Source organism: Periplaneta americana, chromosome 15, assembly GCF_040183065.1.
Source record: "Periplaneta americana isolate PAMFEO1 chromosome 15, P.americana_PAMFEO1_priV1, whole genome shotgun sequence".
NCBI classification, from domain to species: Eukaryota; Metazoa; Arthropoda; class Insecta; order Blattodea; family Blattidae; genus Periplaneta; species Periplaneta americana.
In genome coordinates this window covers 53,517,584-53,537,713 of record NC_091131.1, presented here as the reverse complement: position 1 = coordinate 53,537,713, position 20,130 = coordinate 53,517,584, and the positions used below count along the sequence as shown (strand labels likewise).

General features: G+C 33.3%; 2 protein-coding genes across 7 annotated transcripts in view; both read left to right on the top strand.

Annotated features, from left to right (window-relative positions):
* The window catches only part of Ctns (lysosomal cystine transporter cystinosin), a 71,689-nt gene extending 52,423 nt beyond the window's left edge, over positions 1-19,266 (top strand). For 4 of the 6 annotated variants that reach the window (XM_069847250.1, XM_069847252.1, XM_069847251.1 and 1 more), the window contains 2 exons: positions 599-701; positions 14,300-19,266. In XM_069847250.1, coding sequence (XP_069703351.1) covers positions 599-701; positions 14,300-14,381 — 185 coding nt within the window. In that variant the 3' untranslated portion in view covers positions 14,382-19,266. Of the gene's footprint in view, positions 1-598; positions 702-2,181; positions 8,921-12,159; positions 12,276-14,299 lie in introns of those variants that run through there. The other 2 variants (XR_011336123.1, XM_069847253.1) reach the window with 2 other exon arrangements.
* LOC138714944 (cytochrome P450 4C1-like) overlaps positions 14,320-20,130 on the top strand; it is a 41,501-nt gene continuing 35,690 nt past the window's right edge. The window contains exon 1 of the mRNA XM_069847249.1: positions 14,320-14,456. The gene's annotated coding sequence lies outside the window, so the exon portion shown is untranslated. The remainder of the gene's footprint in view (positions 14,457-20,130) is intronic.

The window sequence follows — 20,130 nt, the reverse complement described above, 5'->3', positions numbered from 1 at the left end:
GAGCTTTGTCATTTGCAACTGTCTTTTTTCTTTTTAATTTAACCTGAAAATGAAGGTAGATCCAGTCTGAACTATCGTGATATTTGTATTTCACCAGTAATAATATTGATTTCTCTCATTAACTTTGAACTTTGTACAGTGAAGCATATTATTGTTGCCGTGCTTCATCCTAGATTCTAGATTAAAGTGCTGTCCAGAATGTCGACTTTTTAAAGGCAGTAAATGAATTAAAATGAAGCTGGAGTCTCATCTTGTGGACTAATGGTAGAACTCTTTGTTCACCACATCAAAATTTACCTTCGATCTCAACATTCTCAGCTATTATTCTCTCATCAAATGGTATTGAGTTTTACGTTATAAATGCCCCTGCTTCAGAAATGTAGTTTTTCATATCGCCAGATTAACAGAACATAGCTAGTGGCAGAACTTCAGAAATCCAGATGTTCTTTACCAGGCAGCCAATTAACAATGTAGCAAGAGCTCAAGTGAAAAAAAAGACTTTGTAGTGACTAGAGAAATACAACTTATAGCACTGTGTTAGTATGCCTAGTATAGAATGCTCCATTAGTAGTAATATGTGCTTGTATTGCTATTTTAGATGATTGGGATTCAATATTTGGTGATCCTACAAAGTTCGGACTTGGTTTGTTCTCTGTTGTGTTCGATTTGTTCTTCATTGTTCAACATTATATTCTGTACAGGTAAGTGCCCCTTGTGTTACATTATGGCATGCTTAAGTTCTTTAATTTACAGTAGGATTTGGTGTGTACTATTTTTTTACCAGTACTTGCTCTGCTCGTTTTTCAAACTTTTCCTCGATTTTATAAAAAGCATTTCCCAACCTTGTATCATAATATGCTGTTACGTTAACTCTAAAAGATTTGTAAAAAGCCATATGGTACTTGTGGGGGATAGATTCTAAAAAAATGAAGACCATTCCAAATTTATACAAGTTATATCTGTTAATTCGTAACCTATGATAGGCCTATATACATCTTGTTACCACCACATTGTTTCTGAGTGGGTTTTGGGATTACTATATTGAGAATAAAATATTCTATTACTTTTCGAGAGAGATTTTGCTCGAAACAAATAAAGATAGTTCGAGATGTTTGCATAGTTTAACATAATGTTTATTAGTGAGCTTTGGAATATTACATGTGAAACATCCTATTATCTTCTGGGAGATACTTTGCTCGATATTTACTTACTAGTTATTCAAGGTCGCAACAGCCATAAAAAAGAGAGTGAGAACACCTGTTTTAAATTTCAAATCAAAACGTACTGTTGGAGCGATATTTAGCAGCAGAGTCTTGAAACACTGTTTCTTCTTTTTTGTCATCATCATCATCATCATCGTCGATTACCAATCTAATATTTAATCATTGTTGTTAACCAGTGGTTTCAAGATTTTGTCACTATATAAGTACTACACTACCATTGTGTGTTATTGAAATGTATGTAGCCTATTGTACTCTCTTTTTATCACTTTTGTCCAGATTTCATCTATTGATGAAGGTTATTCTAAATGTATATCCGTTTTATTTATTAATACAATTTCTATTAGTACACTGCAAAAATGAGAATCAAACATTTTATTATTTTTCGCAAGCCGCCATGGCGGCTAGAGCGGTAGACCTATAATCCTGTGGACCCGAGTTCGATCCTCGGTGTACCACCGATTTATAACTTGTGTAGGGCAAGCCCATGGTCCAGGTAACACAGGGGTTTCCTCCAGGAACTCTGGTTTCCCTGGCATCTCAACAAATCTCCATCATCATCTCATCACGGGTGTAGCACCCACCCTGGGCAAGGACTCTGTCGGTAAATTGGTCTACATAATTAGCTTCATATGAGTGAATGACGAACAGTCATGTACCCGCCATTAGTGAAAAAAATATATTTTTCACAAACAAGTTTCTATAGACACAGTACCTACATTAAACTATGGTGATATTAATAAATATTTACTAACATTTTATTTATAAAAAGTCACCAAGATATAACATCAAACATGTAGGAGTTAAGATGAAATAGGATGTACGAATAAATACATTACATATGTATTATTTTTCAACCTAAAAGTCGCCAAAAAAATGACATTACTGCACAATAATCCAATACTTAATTTATGCTTAGCATTGTTATTGAACTGTGCTCTGTGCTTCCATTATTTTTCAGAAATCCAAAGGAAATTGACCTCATCCACCGAGTGTAATCAGTTTAGCCATACAAATGTGACATTTAATATTATTCCATCCAGACAGCAGACACACAAATAGTCAATAACATGCTGAATAGCATGAGTGCGATTTCTACAGAAAATGAAATAACTTTTTTTTTCAGATCTGCTAATTTTTGCATGGATAAAGGAAGGGACTAGATATATTTGTATATTTGCAAGTGTGCATGTGTTTTGGAAGCATTTTTTAGTAAATTTATTATAATAATAAGTAAAAAATGCGCTCGAAAGAGCATTGATAATACACATTATTGTTTTATCAAGTCGTTCAACGACCCCGTCCATCTTCTACACTGTTTGAAGTGATATCTGCCGCACTTTTGTTCACATAACTTGCATTCACACGAGTCACTCGGTTGGTGGAACTTCACTGTCTTGCACAATTTATGGTGGAAACCGTGCGTGGCCAATCCTATAATAGCATGTCTTTGTTTAGTAAATTTATTAGCATTATGATTTATAAGACATTGTGACATGAATTAATTCTGTTGGCTATTAAGACCTGTTTGAGTAACTCACTTAAGAATTTCGTTGTTCTTGCGAAACTGTGATGTTAGTTCTCGTAGGTTCGTCATGAGATCTTCAAACATTGTAGTGTGTCCTGTCTCAGATTTTATTTATTAAACGTAATTTCATTCATAGTACTTAATACTGTTTAAGAAAATCTGTTGTTTGTTTGTTTATGTTTTAACTTGTATAATTTTTATAAGAATGGAAACTCTATACTGGTAATGTTATAATTTGTGATACTTGCAAAATAATCACAATGGAAAGTAACATGGTATACCAGTACTTGTTTAGAATTATCTGGAAACAGGAGAAATCTATTTCGAGCTATTAATTCTTAAAAGATATTAAGAAACATTTTCATTTTTAAAAATGTATTGTACATGGCCTAGCACCTTATCTTATGCTCTCTTTCTTTTCCCCCTCCTTACATTACCCATGAATCCCCATGACATTTAATAATAATTGTATTTGGAGAGAATTAGATTGAAGATTCCTTAAATATTAAATAAAAATAAAACATAAAAAAAAAGAAAACAATGAATATACCAAGAAACGAGAGAAAAGAAAAACATATCATAATTTTACCAGGCAAGCTATCTGATCTTTGGATAGTTTTACATTGTGTTAGCTGTGATCCTGGTCTTCCCATCTTTGTTATTTTTACAGAAAGTGTAATTTTTTATAGAGATGAGTATTATATGCACGTGTTTCGTAATGTAGTTAAATTCGTATTTAATTTCTTTAAAGTATTTAGAATGTTAATTTAATGTAAAATAGTCAAAAACATAAAATACTATTTAACAAAGTTTAAGATATGATGAAATAATGATTTATATTTTAATTGGTAGAAATTATTTTAGTTTTTAGTGTATAACATTCCATGTAACATTCTTCAATACAGCAAACAATTATGAGTAAGGAAGTAATCAACATATGCCATAAAGCAGTCTGCTGATATTATTTCTGTATGTTATTATAAACTGTGTTATTTTTATAAGTGCAAAATCGAATTATTTTAGCGTTTTACCTCAATCCCGCTCAAGTTTCCATAGTTTCTCATGCATTTTCATTGATAAGGTACATGATATAAATGAGCACTGGTATGTTCAGGGTGCGAATTGACGGGGGGATACCAGGAATCATTCCCCCCTGACGAATTTGTTGTCCCCTGCTGAAAGGGTATTAATTTGACCTTACCAGGGACAACATTTATCCTTTTTAGGTTCTTAATTTATAGTTTCCATATCTTACATGTTATTAATGCAACACATAATAACAATCCTCCTTTCTTCTTTTAATATAAGTTGAGTGCGTCAATAATACGAATCTGCCAACATTGCTAATTATTATGGACAGTGTTTTTATCAACAATTAAAATTTTAGTGAAGAAAATATTAAATTCGCACCCTGTGTATGTTTGATACCTGTCTTTATTGTAATTACAAGAAGTAAAAAGAAACCACGATGTAATTGTTGACTGTTTTCATCTAAATATAAGGAGTACAATTTTTGCATTCTCTTCATTCAGTGAGCGTCATTACTTTCTCATTGTATACATTGGTTTCATTTCTGCAAAAATTACGACAGAAAATATTCTTGTACATTGTAGGCTACGGGAAAGTGTTGCAATAAAAATGGTTTCAAAACTTGATAAAAGCACACATTTTCCATATCTTTGATTGTCAGGAACGTTTTCATCTTTCATTCATATCGTAATCGTTTGCAATGGAATGAAAACGCTAAACTGCCCAACAACTCAGTTATTATTCTGTATACATATTTACTCAGTATTGGCAATGCTAGTTGTTATGTAGGCAGAAGTAATTAAGTCGCAATTTTGACTCTGTGGAAGTCATAGTTTTGAGTTCATTATGTGTATGGTATCACTGGCATACTGTTATATATCCACCTAATGTTAGATCGAAAAATCTCCAAAATGTGCATAGGATAAATATCAAAATGATGTATGGAAAACTTTTTCTCCCCCTTTCCTATACACTAATATGTATCTACCACAAACAGATATTCTCACTGGTGTCATGAGCACTAATATCAAAAGCAGAGTAATTTAATTGTTCGAAGTGTGTTCATTAACCAAATACAGACATTATTCAGTCATCTATATTAGTTTACTGCATATTGTTGATTTAAAGGGAAGGAGAAACTATAAGTGACTTATTAATAAGAGATTCTGATTGTATCTTATACATTAATTCTATAAATAGACTTCACGAATGTTGGATTTCTCTCCTTCTTCAAGTGAGGAGGGAGAAAAGAAATATTACTAGTCTGACTCATTACAACTGGCGAAATCCAATTGACTAGCTGATAATTGAAAGTAGGAGGCGAGAGTTTTTATAAGACACCATGTCGAAGAATGGCTGAGTTAAAAGTAATAAACATTGAACAAAAAAAGTGGTGTAACTGTATACATGCTTTTAGATTGAAAGCAGAGATCTGGAAAAGTTGAGAAAGAGAACTCTGTCATTTCTTTGAAATGGCTGTCTGTAAATAATTCCACGTTTCCAATTTTGAATTCTCCATCAGTCAGTAGGTCTAGAACATGACCTGACGACCTCTCGACCTCTTCACACACATAGAGCCAAAGTCGCATATTTCTTCCCTTTTGTGTTTCAGCAATGACAAAAATCCAAACTAAATGCCTTCACATTAATCAATGTGTGTCGTCATTTCTGTTTTAAGTTGTTAAATTATAAGAGTTCAATTTATGACATTAATCGTCACAGTTGTCTTTAATACGGAAATTATCATCTGTGTGTATAACTAATGATTTATTAAAATGTTATCTTGTAGCTGATTGCTCTGGTAGCAAATAACAAATGTTATTAATAGATTTATCAATATGAGGATCTCTGTACAGAATATCACAGAAATGTGCTACACTTCTGCAAATTGTCTTTTATAGATATATTTTCCTACAATTTTTTCTCTTCTGAAATATGAAATGTGACATTTAGAACCATTATTTATTTTAATAGTAAAAATGTATAACCATTGAATTTGAACGATATTTAAGTATTTTGTTACGTTTTGTAATATAATAATATTAAGTACGTACTCTGTTCCATTATATTGCCTTCCTACTAAGAGAATTTAAGAACCATCAAGATACTTCCTGGAACCAGATATCTAACACATGATTTTATATTTGTTGTTATTACCCATAAATTTCCCTCTTATCCTGTCTTCGTTTCAGTGTATGTTTGTCATGCAGAATCAATAAGTGGGTCAAGTATTTACTTTCTTACAGGAAGAACAAAAGAGCAGGTGTGAAATATATTGAGCTTTACGTTTCCCTTCACTTCAAGTACATAATTTCTTTAACGTTATTAATTTCAGATTGCCAGTTTAATTCCTGAATATACACTACATTACCTTAGATGATTGAAAGACCTTCCTTTCACCTCTTCCTTAACTTCCACTTAGTATTACGTAACCACTGTGATTAATAATATGTGTCTTGTGAAAGCTATTTCAAAAGAAATGCACAAGATAGCACTATGGTTATACAGTAGAATCCGTTTATCCAACTAAAGGGGACAGAGCCGTTTGACAGGTACTGTTTCCGGTAGTAAAAGAAAGACACTACAGCGAAAGCATGCATCTCCACTAGCACTGAAATCTTTTCCATCTTCCTCCAATATCTCTGCTAATAATTTAATCTTTTCTTGAATTATAGTCTGGATAATGACATCCTTGTTTGCACGTTGTTGAGTAAACCGGGAAATATGACTTCATTAACTTCTTCCAACTTAGCTTCTTTCATAGTTCTGCAGTTTGCTATTTTAGAGGAATGCTCTCATAGAAATTTGTATTTTGATCTTACCCAATTCGAAACAAGTGAGGTACCAAATCCATAATCTGCTGCCACATTTCATAATATATTACACCATTTTCTACTCATCTCATACCGTTAAGTTCTTTTTATGGTTACAATAACACATTTATGTTTTGTTGACATTGTAAAAGCACATACTTGATAAAATAATTTAATACAATGCCTCACCTCACTTCATCTCGCCAAAAAATTGTAATCCTGTAACATTTTGACTTGTTACACATCTTAAAGCTTCATTGCTAATGTAAGTTCTATGGAATACAATAAATGAAATGAAAAAAAATGAAAACAAACAACTGCTTAACTACAGCATAATAGAAATGAATACACGCGAAATCAGTTGTCATTTCTGATTCTGCTGCAACTGGTTCCACAATTCTGGGATAGTGAGTAAATGGAACGAAAACAAATAACTTTCAGTTAACAGGTCCAATGGACACCCATGAACTGAGGATGTGGAAAGCTGATTTTTCTAACTACTGCATTCCTTGGGGAGCATTCACCCTTATTTGTAGTCTTGTATTGGGGTGAGAACAAGATGGAGCCATCTCATTAGCATTCATTGACAGACCTTTGGAACTTAAGATGCATTTATATTTTAGACAGTATTTTTTAAGAAAAAAAGTGCGTGTTATGCATAAAAAATATGGTATGTATTTTGATTCCACCATTTCGGTTAAGCAGGATTTTATTTATAGATGACGCAGGAGGTGCTCGAAATTACACATGCAGAAGCAACAGCTACTTTAATTTATTCATTATATATTGTAAAAAGTTCAGCAACTGGCATAGCTCAGGCGGTATGTGTGTTAGTCAACTGTTCTGGGGCTGTGCTCAGAGCGTGAATTTGATACCTGACTGAGTTTATTCCTAGGTTTTACTCAACTGTAAGGCGAATGTCATGTCATCACATGGCAAATCCTCTGCCTCATGTCACCAAATGCCATTTTTCTATCACCAATTCTATCAATGCTAAATGATCTAGTAGTTGATATAGCATTGTTAAATAACCAACAAAAATAAATGTAAAAGAAATTGTGGTTGGTTCATAATGCCTATTACTTCTCCATTTTCCTCGAGTATTGAGTGCATTAGATAACAGCAATAGCATCTCCATTCTTGAAATCAGAACTTCTTACATGTATACGAGGGTGAGCCAATAATTATCCGCAATGCTGTTGCATATTTACAATACATCTCTTTCCAATATAGTCTCCTTGTCCTCTGCATTTGTTCCATCGTTGCACAAATTTCTTTATGACTTTATATGAGACACAATTAGGAGTGTTCTCTACATCAGCAATGTAAAATCCATTATTAGCACTGGAGAAAATAAAATACTGTACTTCTCCACATCCATAAAGACGATTCTTTGTTGATGAAATGACAAAGTTTTTGTTGATGAAATGACAAAGTTGAAAAGATTTGGTGTTCTACATATGACTATACGTCAGAAATTGTGAAATATCCCAAAAGTAAGGCCGAATTTGAAGATAAAATACTAGTGTGATGTGCAGTCTTTTCAGCTGATACATATTAGACTCTTGTTGATCATGTGAAAGGAGATGCTGCAGATACAAACGTGTATGTACACCCAAAAATGCTTACCAAGATAGTGCATTTTATCAACAGACATAATAATGATGAAATTATCTTCTTGACTGATCTGCTTTCTTGTCATTATGCACGAATCACTTGTGACTGATTGACACAACATAGTATCCAGTTTGTACCTAGAGAAGCTAATCCTAATGTTCCCTAATCTCTCCCCAATAAAAATATTTTTGAGCTTATAATCGTGAGGTTTACAGGAGTAGTGGGGAATCCCAAGATGAGGAACAATCATGTAGAAGAATTCTTCAGAAACTAAGTGAAACAGACATCTTCATTTTCCAAGAACTGATGATTCAGATCAGGACGAAACTTCATTAAACTGAAAATCATGGACCACTTAATTCTGTGAAAAACAAGACAAAAAACATGTATAAAATAACGTATATTTCATGTTATAGTCAGCCTGGTTGGCACAGTTGGTATAGCGCTGGTCTTCTATGCCTGAGGTTGCGGGTTCAATCCCGGGCCAGGTCGATGGCATTCAAGTGTGCTTAAATGCGATAGGCTTATTTCAGTAGATCTACTGGCATGTAAAAGAACTCCTGCAGGGCAAAATTCCGGCACACCGGCGATGCTGATATAACCTCGGCAGTTGCGAGCGTTGTTAAATAAAACATAACATTTCATGTTATAGCAGCCCTGATCATTAGCAACATGGGTTCTATCAGTGATTGTGAGAGAGCTGCATTTCTAGATCTTTGAAACAGTTAAAATAAATAAGTTGACTTATATTTTTGCATGAATAATATCTATGAGGAGCACCTCCATTCCACACATGGCTTTACCCTGTATCCTCAAAATATAAGAAGATGTAGTGACTAAAAAAAAAATACTGCATGGGGAAGGGGGGAACTTCTTGGAAACTTATTCACAGAAGAATCTGTATCTTCTAATATGATTTTTAAAATTCCGTGAATAACAAAGAAAATTGTATCAATTTTGGTTGTGTTCCGCCCATTCTGGCCACTCTACCCCATTATCTGCTGGCTTGGTTGCCTCATAAGTGGTGTTGGTGTCATATTGGTATCATTTGTGGGGTTCAGACCTGTCTTTGTACAGTTGACTAAACAACATTATATATGTATATATATATATATATATATATATATATATATATATATATATATATATATATTAACACATTGTCGTTCAAGTACAGTAAATATGCCAATATGCCATACATTTAGTCAGTAAGTAAAACATCATGAATCATACTGCCAAGATTATTGATTTTAATTTTAGTTTTCTAGGATGTAAGCCTATGACCATTATCATTCCTATTAGGTTTATAAATCGACATAGACCGACCCCTTTATGATCAATATGGCTGAAGTTACTTCATATAGACAACAAGAAAACAAACCCATGACAGAGGACACATATTCAGTCTACATGAAAACAAGTTAAATGTTTACTTCCCAGCAAGGTGTTGAACTAGGTGTGCTAGATTTTTAGTGGGAAATGCTGCTTGGACCACATCGGAGAACATTTCTGAAATACTGGAAACAAAACCATTTAAATAATTAAAGACTTGATTCTTCCTATTGCCAGATAATCACAAGGTTGAAAATGTGAAAATGGGCTGTGATACATAGTTACTAGAGAGGAAGTGGTCGTCATTTAAAGTTAAAAAAAAACAGTCTGGTTATAACTCTGTAGCTAGCTGATCCCAGGCAGGTCCTTTGAGATAGGTGATGGGTAAAGTGGTTTGGGGACTATGGTGACCATATGTTCCATTTTGTATTTTCTGCTGTCCCATTAGTTCGACCTGAATTCAGTTTTGTTTCATTTTTATTTGAACTCAAAATACCGTGTTTGTATTGAGATATTATACTGATAAGTGAAATAAAAAAAAAAAACAAAATTTGTTTATACGCATGAGTAAATAAGTCATAGGATTTACTTCGTTTACTGTTTAGTATTTATCGAACTGAATTAGTCATAAGATATTTTGAATTTGAACAGTTGTGTATAGGGCAGAGAGATTCTTTAAATTAATAAATACATGATATATCCATCATATCGATGTGAACAGCAATATAGAGAGAGTCTCTCAGCAAATGTTGACGTAAAGTACATCAACCAACCAGTGATAAGACCACCCTGTACTGCGAACTCTTGGTGCAATTCCATCATGGACATATTAGAAGTATGAGCTGTGAGTTATTCTGCTGAAAATATGCCGTGAAATGTTCCACATAATTAATTCATCATACAGTAGACATCACTTTCGTAATTGGATGTTAGAAAACATTAGTTAAAGTTAATAACAGGGAAATTGATCCTAGATCGATTTTCTTTTTCGATGAATCTTAGTTTCATCTGTATGGCCACGTTACATCACAGACAAGCCAAGAATCGTGAATGAGTTTCCACTTATGATGAAAATATAACAGTAGTCAGTGGGGAAGCTGTTAAGAGGCTTTTGAGGCTTAGCCTACCCAAAAAATTTGAGTTATTATCTAGTAACAGTGTAAGTTCGCAGTAACCCTAGTTTCACTGTGATCCTTCCATATATTACATTCACTGTTGGCAGTCATCCCACTACAAGAGGTTTGTGGCAGAAAGTATTGTAGCGATATGACGGCCTCGCTCACAGGCAGCGGCACTCGCAAGCTTTGAGGGGAGGAGGAGGTATCAATTCACTATGACTCAGTAGCAGGACATGGGGCTAGCCTCAACTGCGATACAATATGCCATGCTATGTTCGTCTTCTGTGTATGTGCTGCATTGTTGAGTGTTACTTTAATCAAAAGTACATGCGTGAGTATACTAATTTTGTGTAAAATGGCTCATACTGTGAGAACATTCAGGTCATTATTTGCAGAATTAAAAGAGAAACCGTTTCCAAGTTGGGTGTATGAAACAAAATGAGCTTACAAAGATAGGAAATCGACACTACATTTACATATTAAAATAGCAGATGAAGGAAGACAAAATAGAACATTTCAATTTTCATGATATAAGAAATATCCTTAGCTAACAGGGTGCTCTGAGACAAATTAAGTTATATTGTTATACCTGTATTCTGTTTGGCGGTAAAAATGAGAGGTTATCATCATCTTGTTAGGTCTGTGTCACAAAAAATTTTGATAGAAAAGCTGAGAAACATTTGTTGTATAAAAAGATATAAGGTAAGCAGATTTTTACAGCCTACCCAGTATTTTCACCTTAGCTTCGTCACTGATAATAATAATAATAATAATTATTATTATTATTATTATTATTATTATTATTAAAGGCTTTATTTAACCTGGCAGATTTAAGGCCATAATGCCTCTTACACTCAACCAGGAGTAAAATTTGTTTACATAGTCAAACATACAATTAATATCATAATATTTAAGTACTTTAATTGCATATTAGTGCTAAGTTAGAAGCAAATGCAATTTACATAATAAAATCATGAACATTTGAATAAAATGTACACAATAAAAATAAAAATAAACACATTGGAATACATATAAGTGTTAAGTTAGAAGCAGATACGATTTACATAATAAAATCAGAAACAGATAATTGAATACATGTATACAATAAAAATAAATATGAACACAATGAAATGCATATTAATGTTACATAAGTTAGAAGCAAATACGATTTACATAATAAAATCAGAAATATAGAGTGTGGAGTGCTGTGAGTGCCCATAGCATTATTGACCTTTTTTTTTATTATTAGGAAGCAGTAAACAGTGCGGGAATATATAGTCACATTTTAGGAGCATTGCCTGGTGAATTAACATATGCAGATTGTTTCAAGGCATATTTTCAATAGAATAGCACCACAGCTCGTACTGCTAATGTATCAATGATGGAATTATGTTGAGTGTTCATGGAGGCAAACAGTGGCAGTAGCATGAATGTCTCTCACCACTAATCTTGTGACGTTTATTGCATTAATGTTGGCTAAGACTCTGTATTATTATTTACAGATTTTGGTTGATTTCTTGCAAGCTGAATTGATACAATCCTTTTACATTTCCTATTTCCTTCTTATGTCACCATTTTACTGTCCTCCTGTTAATAAGGAGGTGCTTAAATGATGAAGGTAAGCCCAGTTAAATTTTTCCACGTAACTATATTAATGAAAGCAGTACTCCGACATAGACATTCAAATCTTAGATAAACAGAAGGAAAATAATGGAGAATTCAAAACTGTTTTATTTACTGTTCATATAAAATGTAACTACAGTATATGCTGTGAGCCTCCTAAAGTGAGACTAAAAAAGAATAATAATGATGAATAATTTCGAGGGAAAAATTGTTCCGGGGCCGGGTATCGAACCTGGGACCTTTGGTTAAACGTACCAACGCTCTCCCAACTGAGCTACCTGGGAACTCTACCAGACACCGATCCAATTTTTCCCTCTATATCCACAGACCTCAAAGTGGGCTGACAACCGTCAAGCAACCAACACTGAGTGCACACTAACTCTGTGTGACTTAAATTGTGGTTTTCTGTTAACGAACAGTAACGTGTATTATGCAAATCAAGCTTTCAGGTATAACTCCCTGTAAAGTTGATTTGAATAATTTCGAGGGAAAAATTGTTCCGGAGCCGGGTATCGAACCCGGGACCTTTGGTTAAATGTACCAACGCTTGAGGTTGTCAGCCCACTTTGAGGTCTGTGGATATAGAGGGAAAAATTGGATCGGTGTCTGGTAGAGTTCCTGGGTAGCTCAGTTGGGAGAGCATTGGTATGTTTAACCAAAGGTCCCAGGTTCGATACCTGGCCCCGGAACAATTTTTCCCTTGAAATTATTCAAATCAACTTTACAGGGAGTTATACCTGAAAGCTTGATTTGAGTAATAATGATAATCATAATATACCCTACTCTACATATATTTTGTTGACATTGTGAAACCAAACACTTCATAAAATAGAATAATTTCAAGAGAAAAATTGTTCCGGGGCCGGGTATTGATCCCGGGACTTTTGGTTGAATGTACCAATGCTCTACTGACTGAGCTACCCAGGAACTTCACCCGACACGTCTCAATTTTTCCCTTTTTATCCACATAACTCGAGTGGGCTGACAAAATGCCAGAAACCCACATCGAGTGCACACAAACTCTGCGTGATTTGAAATTGTGGTTTTCTGTTAACATACCTACAGTAACATATATATTATGCAAATCTGAAAGCTGAATCATGTCCTGCAGTCTCTGTCTCCCCCCCCTTTCTCTCCCTTCAACTTTTCCTTCCCCTCTCTCCTCCATCTCCCTCCCTTTCTCTTTCTCTTTCAATTGTAAAATTTCAGTCTGTTAAAAACTTCTCATCAAAGAAACCACTTTTTTTATAATGAACAAACTTGTCACATTTATACTGGACAAAATTACTATAGGATAAAAGGTAAAAAAAAAAAAAGATAAAGGTATCCCCGTAACATGCCATGAAGGCACTTGGGGGGGCATGGAGGTAGAGCCCCATGCTTTCAATGACCTCGGCACTAGAATGAGGTGGTGTGGTCAGCACCACGCTCTGACCGCCTTTTAACCCCGGGAAAGACCCGGTACTCAATTTTGTAGGAGGCTGAGTGAACCTCGGGGCCGTTCTGAAAGTTTGGCAACGGGCAACGAGAAAAAATCCTGTCACCACCTGGGATCGAACCCCGGACCTTCCAGCCCGTAGCCAGCTGCCCTACCAACTGAGCTACCTGGCCGCCATTACTATAGGATAAGGTTCCTTAAAGTAATTTTGTTCTCTCTTTTAATCACATTCCACTACTGCTCTGTTATTATATCGTATGATCATCTAACAGACTCTGAAAGGCCTCTACATTTTAAAGTGTTATTGTTTGTATGATTAGATACTAAATTGCAGAAACAGCAAATTAGAAAATAAATGTACTTGTATCCCTTAATTTACAACTCATAATTCTTACCTGAATTATTATGTATTGTGTTCCACTATGTATTATGGTTGTGTGTATAGTGTCATTGTAGCCCAATCACTGGTATGAGGTAAACTCACGTTAAGATCTTCAAGTTTACCAATAATTTAGTTTACATATTTTATCAATAATTAAAGACCGTTAATATTATTTGTGTGTTTGCTTCTGTTTTTCCAGGGATCGTAACATATATCTGCAGATAGAGGAAGACAATATTTCAGCACCTGCAGAAGAATCATCAGAGCCCATAATAGCATAATAATGGACTCAGACTGTACCTGTTGACTACAGGGGTGATTGAATCATAGTGAAGTGGAGAAAGTGAAGGTTGTTGGTGAGTCATAAGAAAGTGAAATAAATGAAGCTTTGTAGGTGAGTGAAAACAATACAATGAAGGAAATTAAACTAATGGGTGTGTCATGTAAAGTGAGGGGAAGGAAATGTATGAATGAGTTGTAGTAAGGTGGAGTATATGAAGCTTATAAATGAGTTATAGTAAAGGAAATGAACTTGTCAACGAGTCATAGTGAAATGAAAAAATGAAGCTGATGTAGGTTGGGCTCATAATATCAGTGAAGATATTGATACTGGTATTTCGGTATTAATTTATAATCTATGATAATAGATACTGTACCAGTATTAATGTTGGCATTTATGAAAGAAGTAGCCTATCTGTTACGAATAATTCTGATGACAGTTGCATACAATAAAGTAACAAAAAATATTTGAATTCAGATTTGAATGATACTTCTATTGTAATAATAAATATCCTGATAAATCGTTATTAAAATATAGGTATTAGATACACCCATAATACATATTGATAATGCAGATTTAAATATACTACTATATTAAATTCATTTGGTTCTGCTGTTATCTTTATATGTCATGACTCGTCAATATATTTGTCATCAACTACCTCATTAAAAGAAAAAATATACATTTTTTAGATTTTATAAAACATCAGTCTGTATCCCCCAAAATCATGTCATGCACAGCAGAAAATGTCACAAAAACAGGTCTTCCAATACGGGTTCATCTTTGGTCTTTGTTCTTCTTCTCTTAAATTCCTCAGCCAAATGTTTTTTGGTACAGTGATCCCACAATGTATCTATCATATCTGCATAAATTTCCTTTTTGGACAGTTCTTTCAAAAATAGGTAGGCCTACTTCATCACCAACTGATACTCAATTTTATCAAAATTGAATTTTTTATCTGCCATAATTCCTTAAAAAATTCACGATATACGACCGTCTGAATTTTTTACCACCAAACATGGAGTTGGTAATTGTTTATCAAACAATATGCTCTTTTCCATGCTCATCACTTTCAGTTTTGTTTATAATGAAGTTCCTAGACTGACTATACTGCTGTTGTATAGGCTACCCTTTCTTCTTATCAAACACAAAATCTTGCATTTTAGACTGTTTTATTATTACATGTCTGAAACTAAATGACACAGTCAAAACTACGTATTTTGATGTTTGAAATATGATTTTCTTATTTGTTTTCAATTACTATACATCTACGATGACATAAATATTTGTAGAATTTTGATCACATTATATCATAATTCTAAGTACTGATACTCTGTCATTAGTAGTGTACCAATTATATCGCATAATTAATATAACTGTTATCTATATTTTTAACATATTATCATTATTATTATTATTATTATTATTATTATTATTATTATTATTACTATTATTATTATTATTATTTTATTCCAGTGGGCACTTGATTCACATCATTGGTCATACCATTTTCAACATTTGACAATCCCCAAATGTCAACGAATCTTAATGTCAGACATTATTACTGAAGAGTTATACAAGTTACATACATACATTTACAGATCGTCTTCTGTATGTTTTGCAAGCAGTCACTTTTTCTGACCACATATGATAGGTACCCTATACACACATCTTTCAGGTCTTCCTTTATTATATATTTTTTCTAACAACGGTAAGCCTTACATTATCCAGTTGTCTTTCTCTGTACGCACATATATTTAGATGAAATTTATTATACAAATTATAGGGCCTAATCGTTTTATACGAAAGAGATTTCTGTAGGTGAATTTATTCCAATTTAATTGTGTTCGATGATCTTTCATAACACTATTAACTTTTTATTAAGATATTACAGAATTCTTTTTCCAATGTCAGTAATCATACTACATCGACTGAATTTTCTCGACTCTTACTAATAATTCGTAATTATTTTACAATGCTTTTACTTATTCATAACAACACAATTAAATATGTACAAACGACAGAGAGGTAGAGTGTTATTCTCTGTAAAAGGAAGGAAAGCAATAGAAATCCATCATTTAACTCAGTCTAAGTCAGCTTAGTACAATTATTACTTTTTGTCAGTTATATTCTCTCAGTTTCGATTCCAGTGATTACTTTGTTTTAGTATTTGGTGTCAGTTGGAAGTATAACTTATGTTATTATTAGTTGAGCACAAATGTCTAATCTGGTTTTGTTTAGAATTAAGAAGAATAAGTAACGGACAGCGAACTCTGAATACCTTGACACCATTGATAGCATTTCGTTTTTGGTAGTTTTTGCCATAATTGGCTACTTTTTCTTGAAGATCTTCGCCCTGTTTTTGTACAAAAATAATAAAATAAATTGAAGGGTTCAGAGCCATAATGAGCCAAGGACCATTTATTAAAAACGGAGAAAGCAAGAGTTAAAGTTAAATGAATACCATAGTTTAATGAAGATTCACATATCATTTAGTTTTAATGTGTATACTTTATATTACTTGCTATATGTTTCCATTGAATTATGGTAGTAACTTCATTTAACCCTTGTTTTCTACAGTTTTAGTAAATGTCGCTTGGCCCACTATGGTTCTGAACCCTTCAATCGATCAAGGAAGTCTTCTAAATTAAATTTAATGCCTTATTAGAGAATTTAACTTGTAACAGCTAAGATGTGACAGAAATTCCGCATTTTTCGAACAAAAAAATGATAATAGTAACTTAAGAAACCAAACATTATCTAAAGACATTACCCTAGATCATATATACCCAGATTGCTCGGGCTTATAGGCTTTGATGGTAACAACTTTTGTGAGGTTTACTATGCTGCCATCTAGTTGTTACATAAGCAGTCACATCATAACTCCCATTTGAATTGCATTAGCGACTGTACTGCCATCTCGTGTTCGTTTAAGGCAGACAGATGATGATCCTGATAGTTGTTCTCTTCAAAGTGCTACCAATTTTAACATAGAGATGAGCAATCTGTTATATATGTGATCTGAGACATTACTCACAAGTTTCCACAAAGAGAAATTGCCTCATTCACATTGATATATGAACTATAGACTATATGTAAATACGTACCTTACAATATAAGTGAGTGTTCAGACCAATTTTGCCAGTAATTCGTACCAGATTTTAATATCTGGCTGTCATGATGATAGTACTTCTCACATTTTGTTTTTTTGTGTTGTTGAAATTAATGTTTCTCAAAACTTTGGAAAATAAGGACTGTTTTAAACAATTTTAAAAAGTCTACACATTACTGTAAACTAGTCAACTGTTGTAATATATTTTCCTATATCAGTCCTTATAAAACCTCACATGATTTCTTTGAGTTATTTTTTTATATACATTATAAATATAAACTTTTTATATAACATTGAACTGTATGACTGCAAGACATTTTAGCATTATTGTACTCCTAGGAGAAAACAGTTCACCAGATTCTATAACAAATTACTGAAAATAATTCTATAGAGTTGCTCTGTTTACACTTCAAATTCGAATTGATATTATGATTAGCAGTAGAATGAACGGTGAGATCATCTGTTTTGATTTTTAATTTCTAGCTCAAAAGTAGTTTTCATTATTTTATTACGTTTTACAAAACCATAAAATACAACACTAGCTTTCATAGTCCACTAGTTTGTTACAACATCCACAGGCAACTGGCAATGTTGCATTTGCAAATCTTTATCATGTTTTTATGAATAATTTCCGTCAAATGTTCAATAATCAATCTGTTGGCAGCTTGAGTCGACAGTGTCGTGAAATTTCTGCCTCAAGAGAGAACCCTCCTACTGAGTTGACCTTTACTTGTAAATGCTTATTTTACATCTTGAATACACAACTTTTAACACTATATCACTTCGGAATATAAAGTATATATATATGCTTTCATGTGTTAATTATTTTACGTCGTATTTATCCAGTTTTGGACATTATCCATAGTCCACTTTAGTTAAAAAATTACTAACCATATATACAATAACATAAATGCGGACATGGAAATCCTACACATACAACCCAAGAACAAAAACTCAACACACTAGAACAATACGAAATATACAAACACATTAAAACACACCCCAATCAAATTCTCAACACACAGATCAATTTCAGTACACACACACTATTTGACTCCACTTTTCAACACCTTTCAACAATCAAACGCACCCACACAACAGGCAGAGAAGTTTGAGATGACGCCGAGATCTAGTAGGCTCTGAGGATGGTGTGATGAAGCACCGAAACAGCTGTAAGCCGCACAGACTTACATAATTAACACGAGTAAGTCCGCTAGTTAATCAATCACTAAAATATTACAGTTTATGATTCAAGTAAATTAATATCTTCTGAATAATATTTTTTACATTGAGGCCACCAATATGAATCTCGTGACTGTAGTTCGAGAAATTCAGATTTAAACCAATAAAACATGTTTAATTTTCCTTAAGATCTGGAATTCTTTCTTCTTTCAGAACACTTTTCTTATTCCAAGAGGGCAGATCTTGTTTATGTTCTATTTGTTTTGGAATAAACGCGGACTATATAGTCACATTTAGAATAAAATCTAGCAAAATTGGCACGAACAAGAGTAATACTTTTCGTATTTTTAATTTTTCTCTTAGATATTGAGTAGACTCTAATGTTACATGTTGGATTAAATTTTTTACAGTTCCTATCTATTCTAGTAAATAGTTACAGATTTCTTTCATGGAAAATACTGTATATGTGAGGTTTCACAGTATAATTTTAATATAAGTTAGTTAAAATGTATAAAATTATTTTATATTATATTGTTGTAGACATTTTGTAATTACTGATTCATAAATTATATGGAATATTTCAGTTGGAAAATATGTTGTTTACAGTATTCATTTTTTAAAGACAAAATAACCTAGTATTTTTCCATGATTTCTCCGAGTCATTTCAGATAATGCTGAGATATTATCTTAATAATTTCCTTCTTAATCCTTTCCTATCACAAATTTAATAATGACCTTACCTTTCTCTCTGAATACCATCTGCAGTCGAAACAATAAGATCAGTGTGGTCCAGTGTGTGCCACATGGGGCCTGCAGAAAGAAGTCTGGTAGTCCATTAGACGTTCGATACATTTCGAAAATTAGAATTATTAGCATCGACTTTTTTGCAAGTGAACTCATAATAATAACAATAACAATATTATATTATTAGGAGTGAGTAAGAAAAGGATGTGGCCTTTGACCATTGTTGTTCATTATAGGTATATATATATATATGAGTCAAATAATTATAGAATTGAAACAATCGTCTCTAGAGAATTGAAACAATCACCTCATGGATATATACAACTCTATAGAAATTTACAGTTAGATTCACTATTTTTTGTGGATGGTTTAGCTTTGGTGACATCCTCAGAAGATGATTTACAACGTTCTGTATACCTATATAAAATCTTTGTCTGCCTGTCCATCTGTCTGTCTGTTTGTTCGTTGGTTCGTTGTAACAGGAACAATGAATATAATCATTTTCCAAGGTGATCACAAATATTTGTTTGAATTTCCCGGATCACTAAATAGAAACTGGGCGAGGGTTGATGGAGTTTGAAAGCCATCGAAATCTTACCTTCATTTATGCTCTGGACATAATGTCCGTCCCCTTTTAGTAAAAGAAGGCAATTTCATTTTCCGTTGTTTCAATGCTATCAGTCATAATGGAAATGTTTCTGAGAATAAAAGG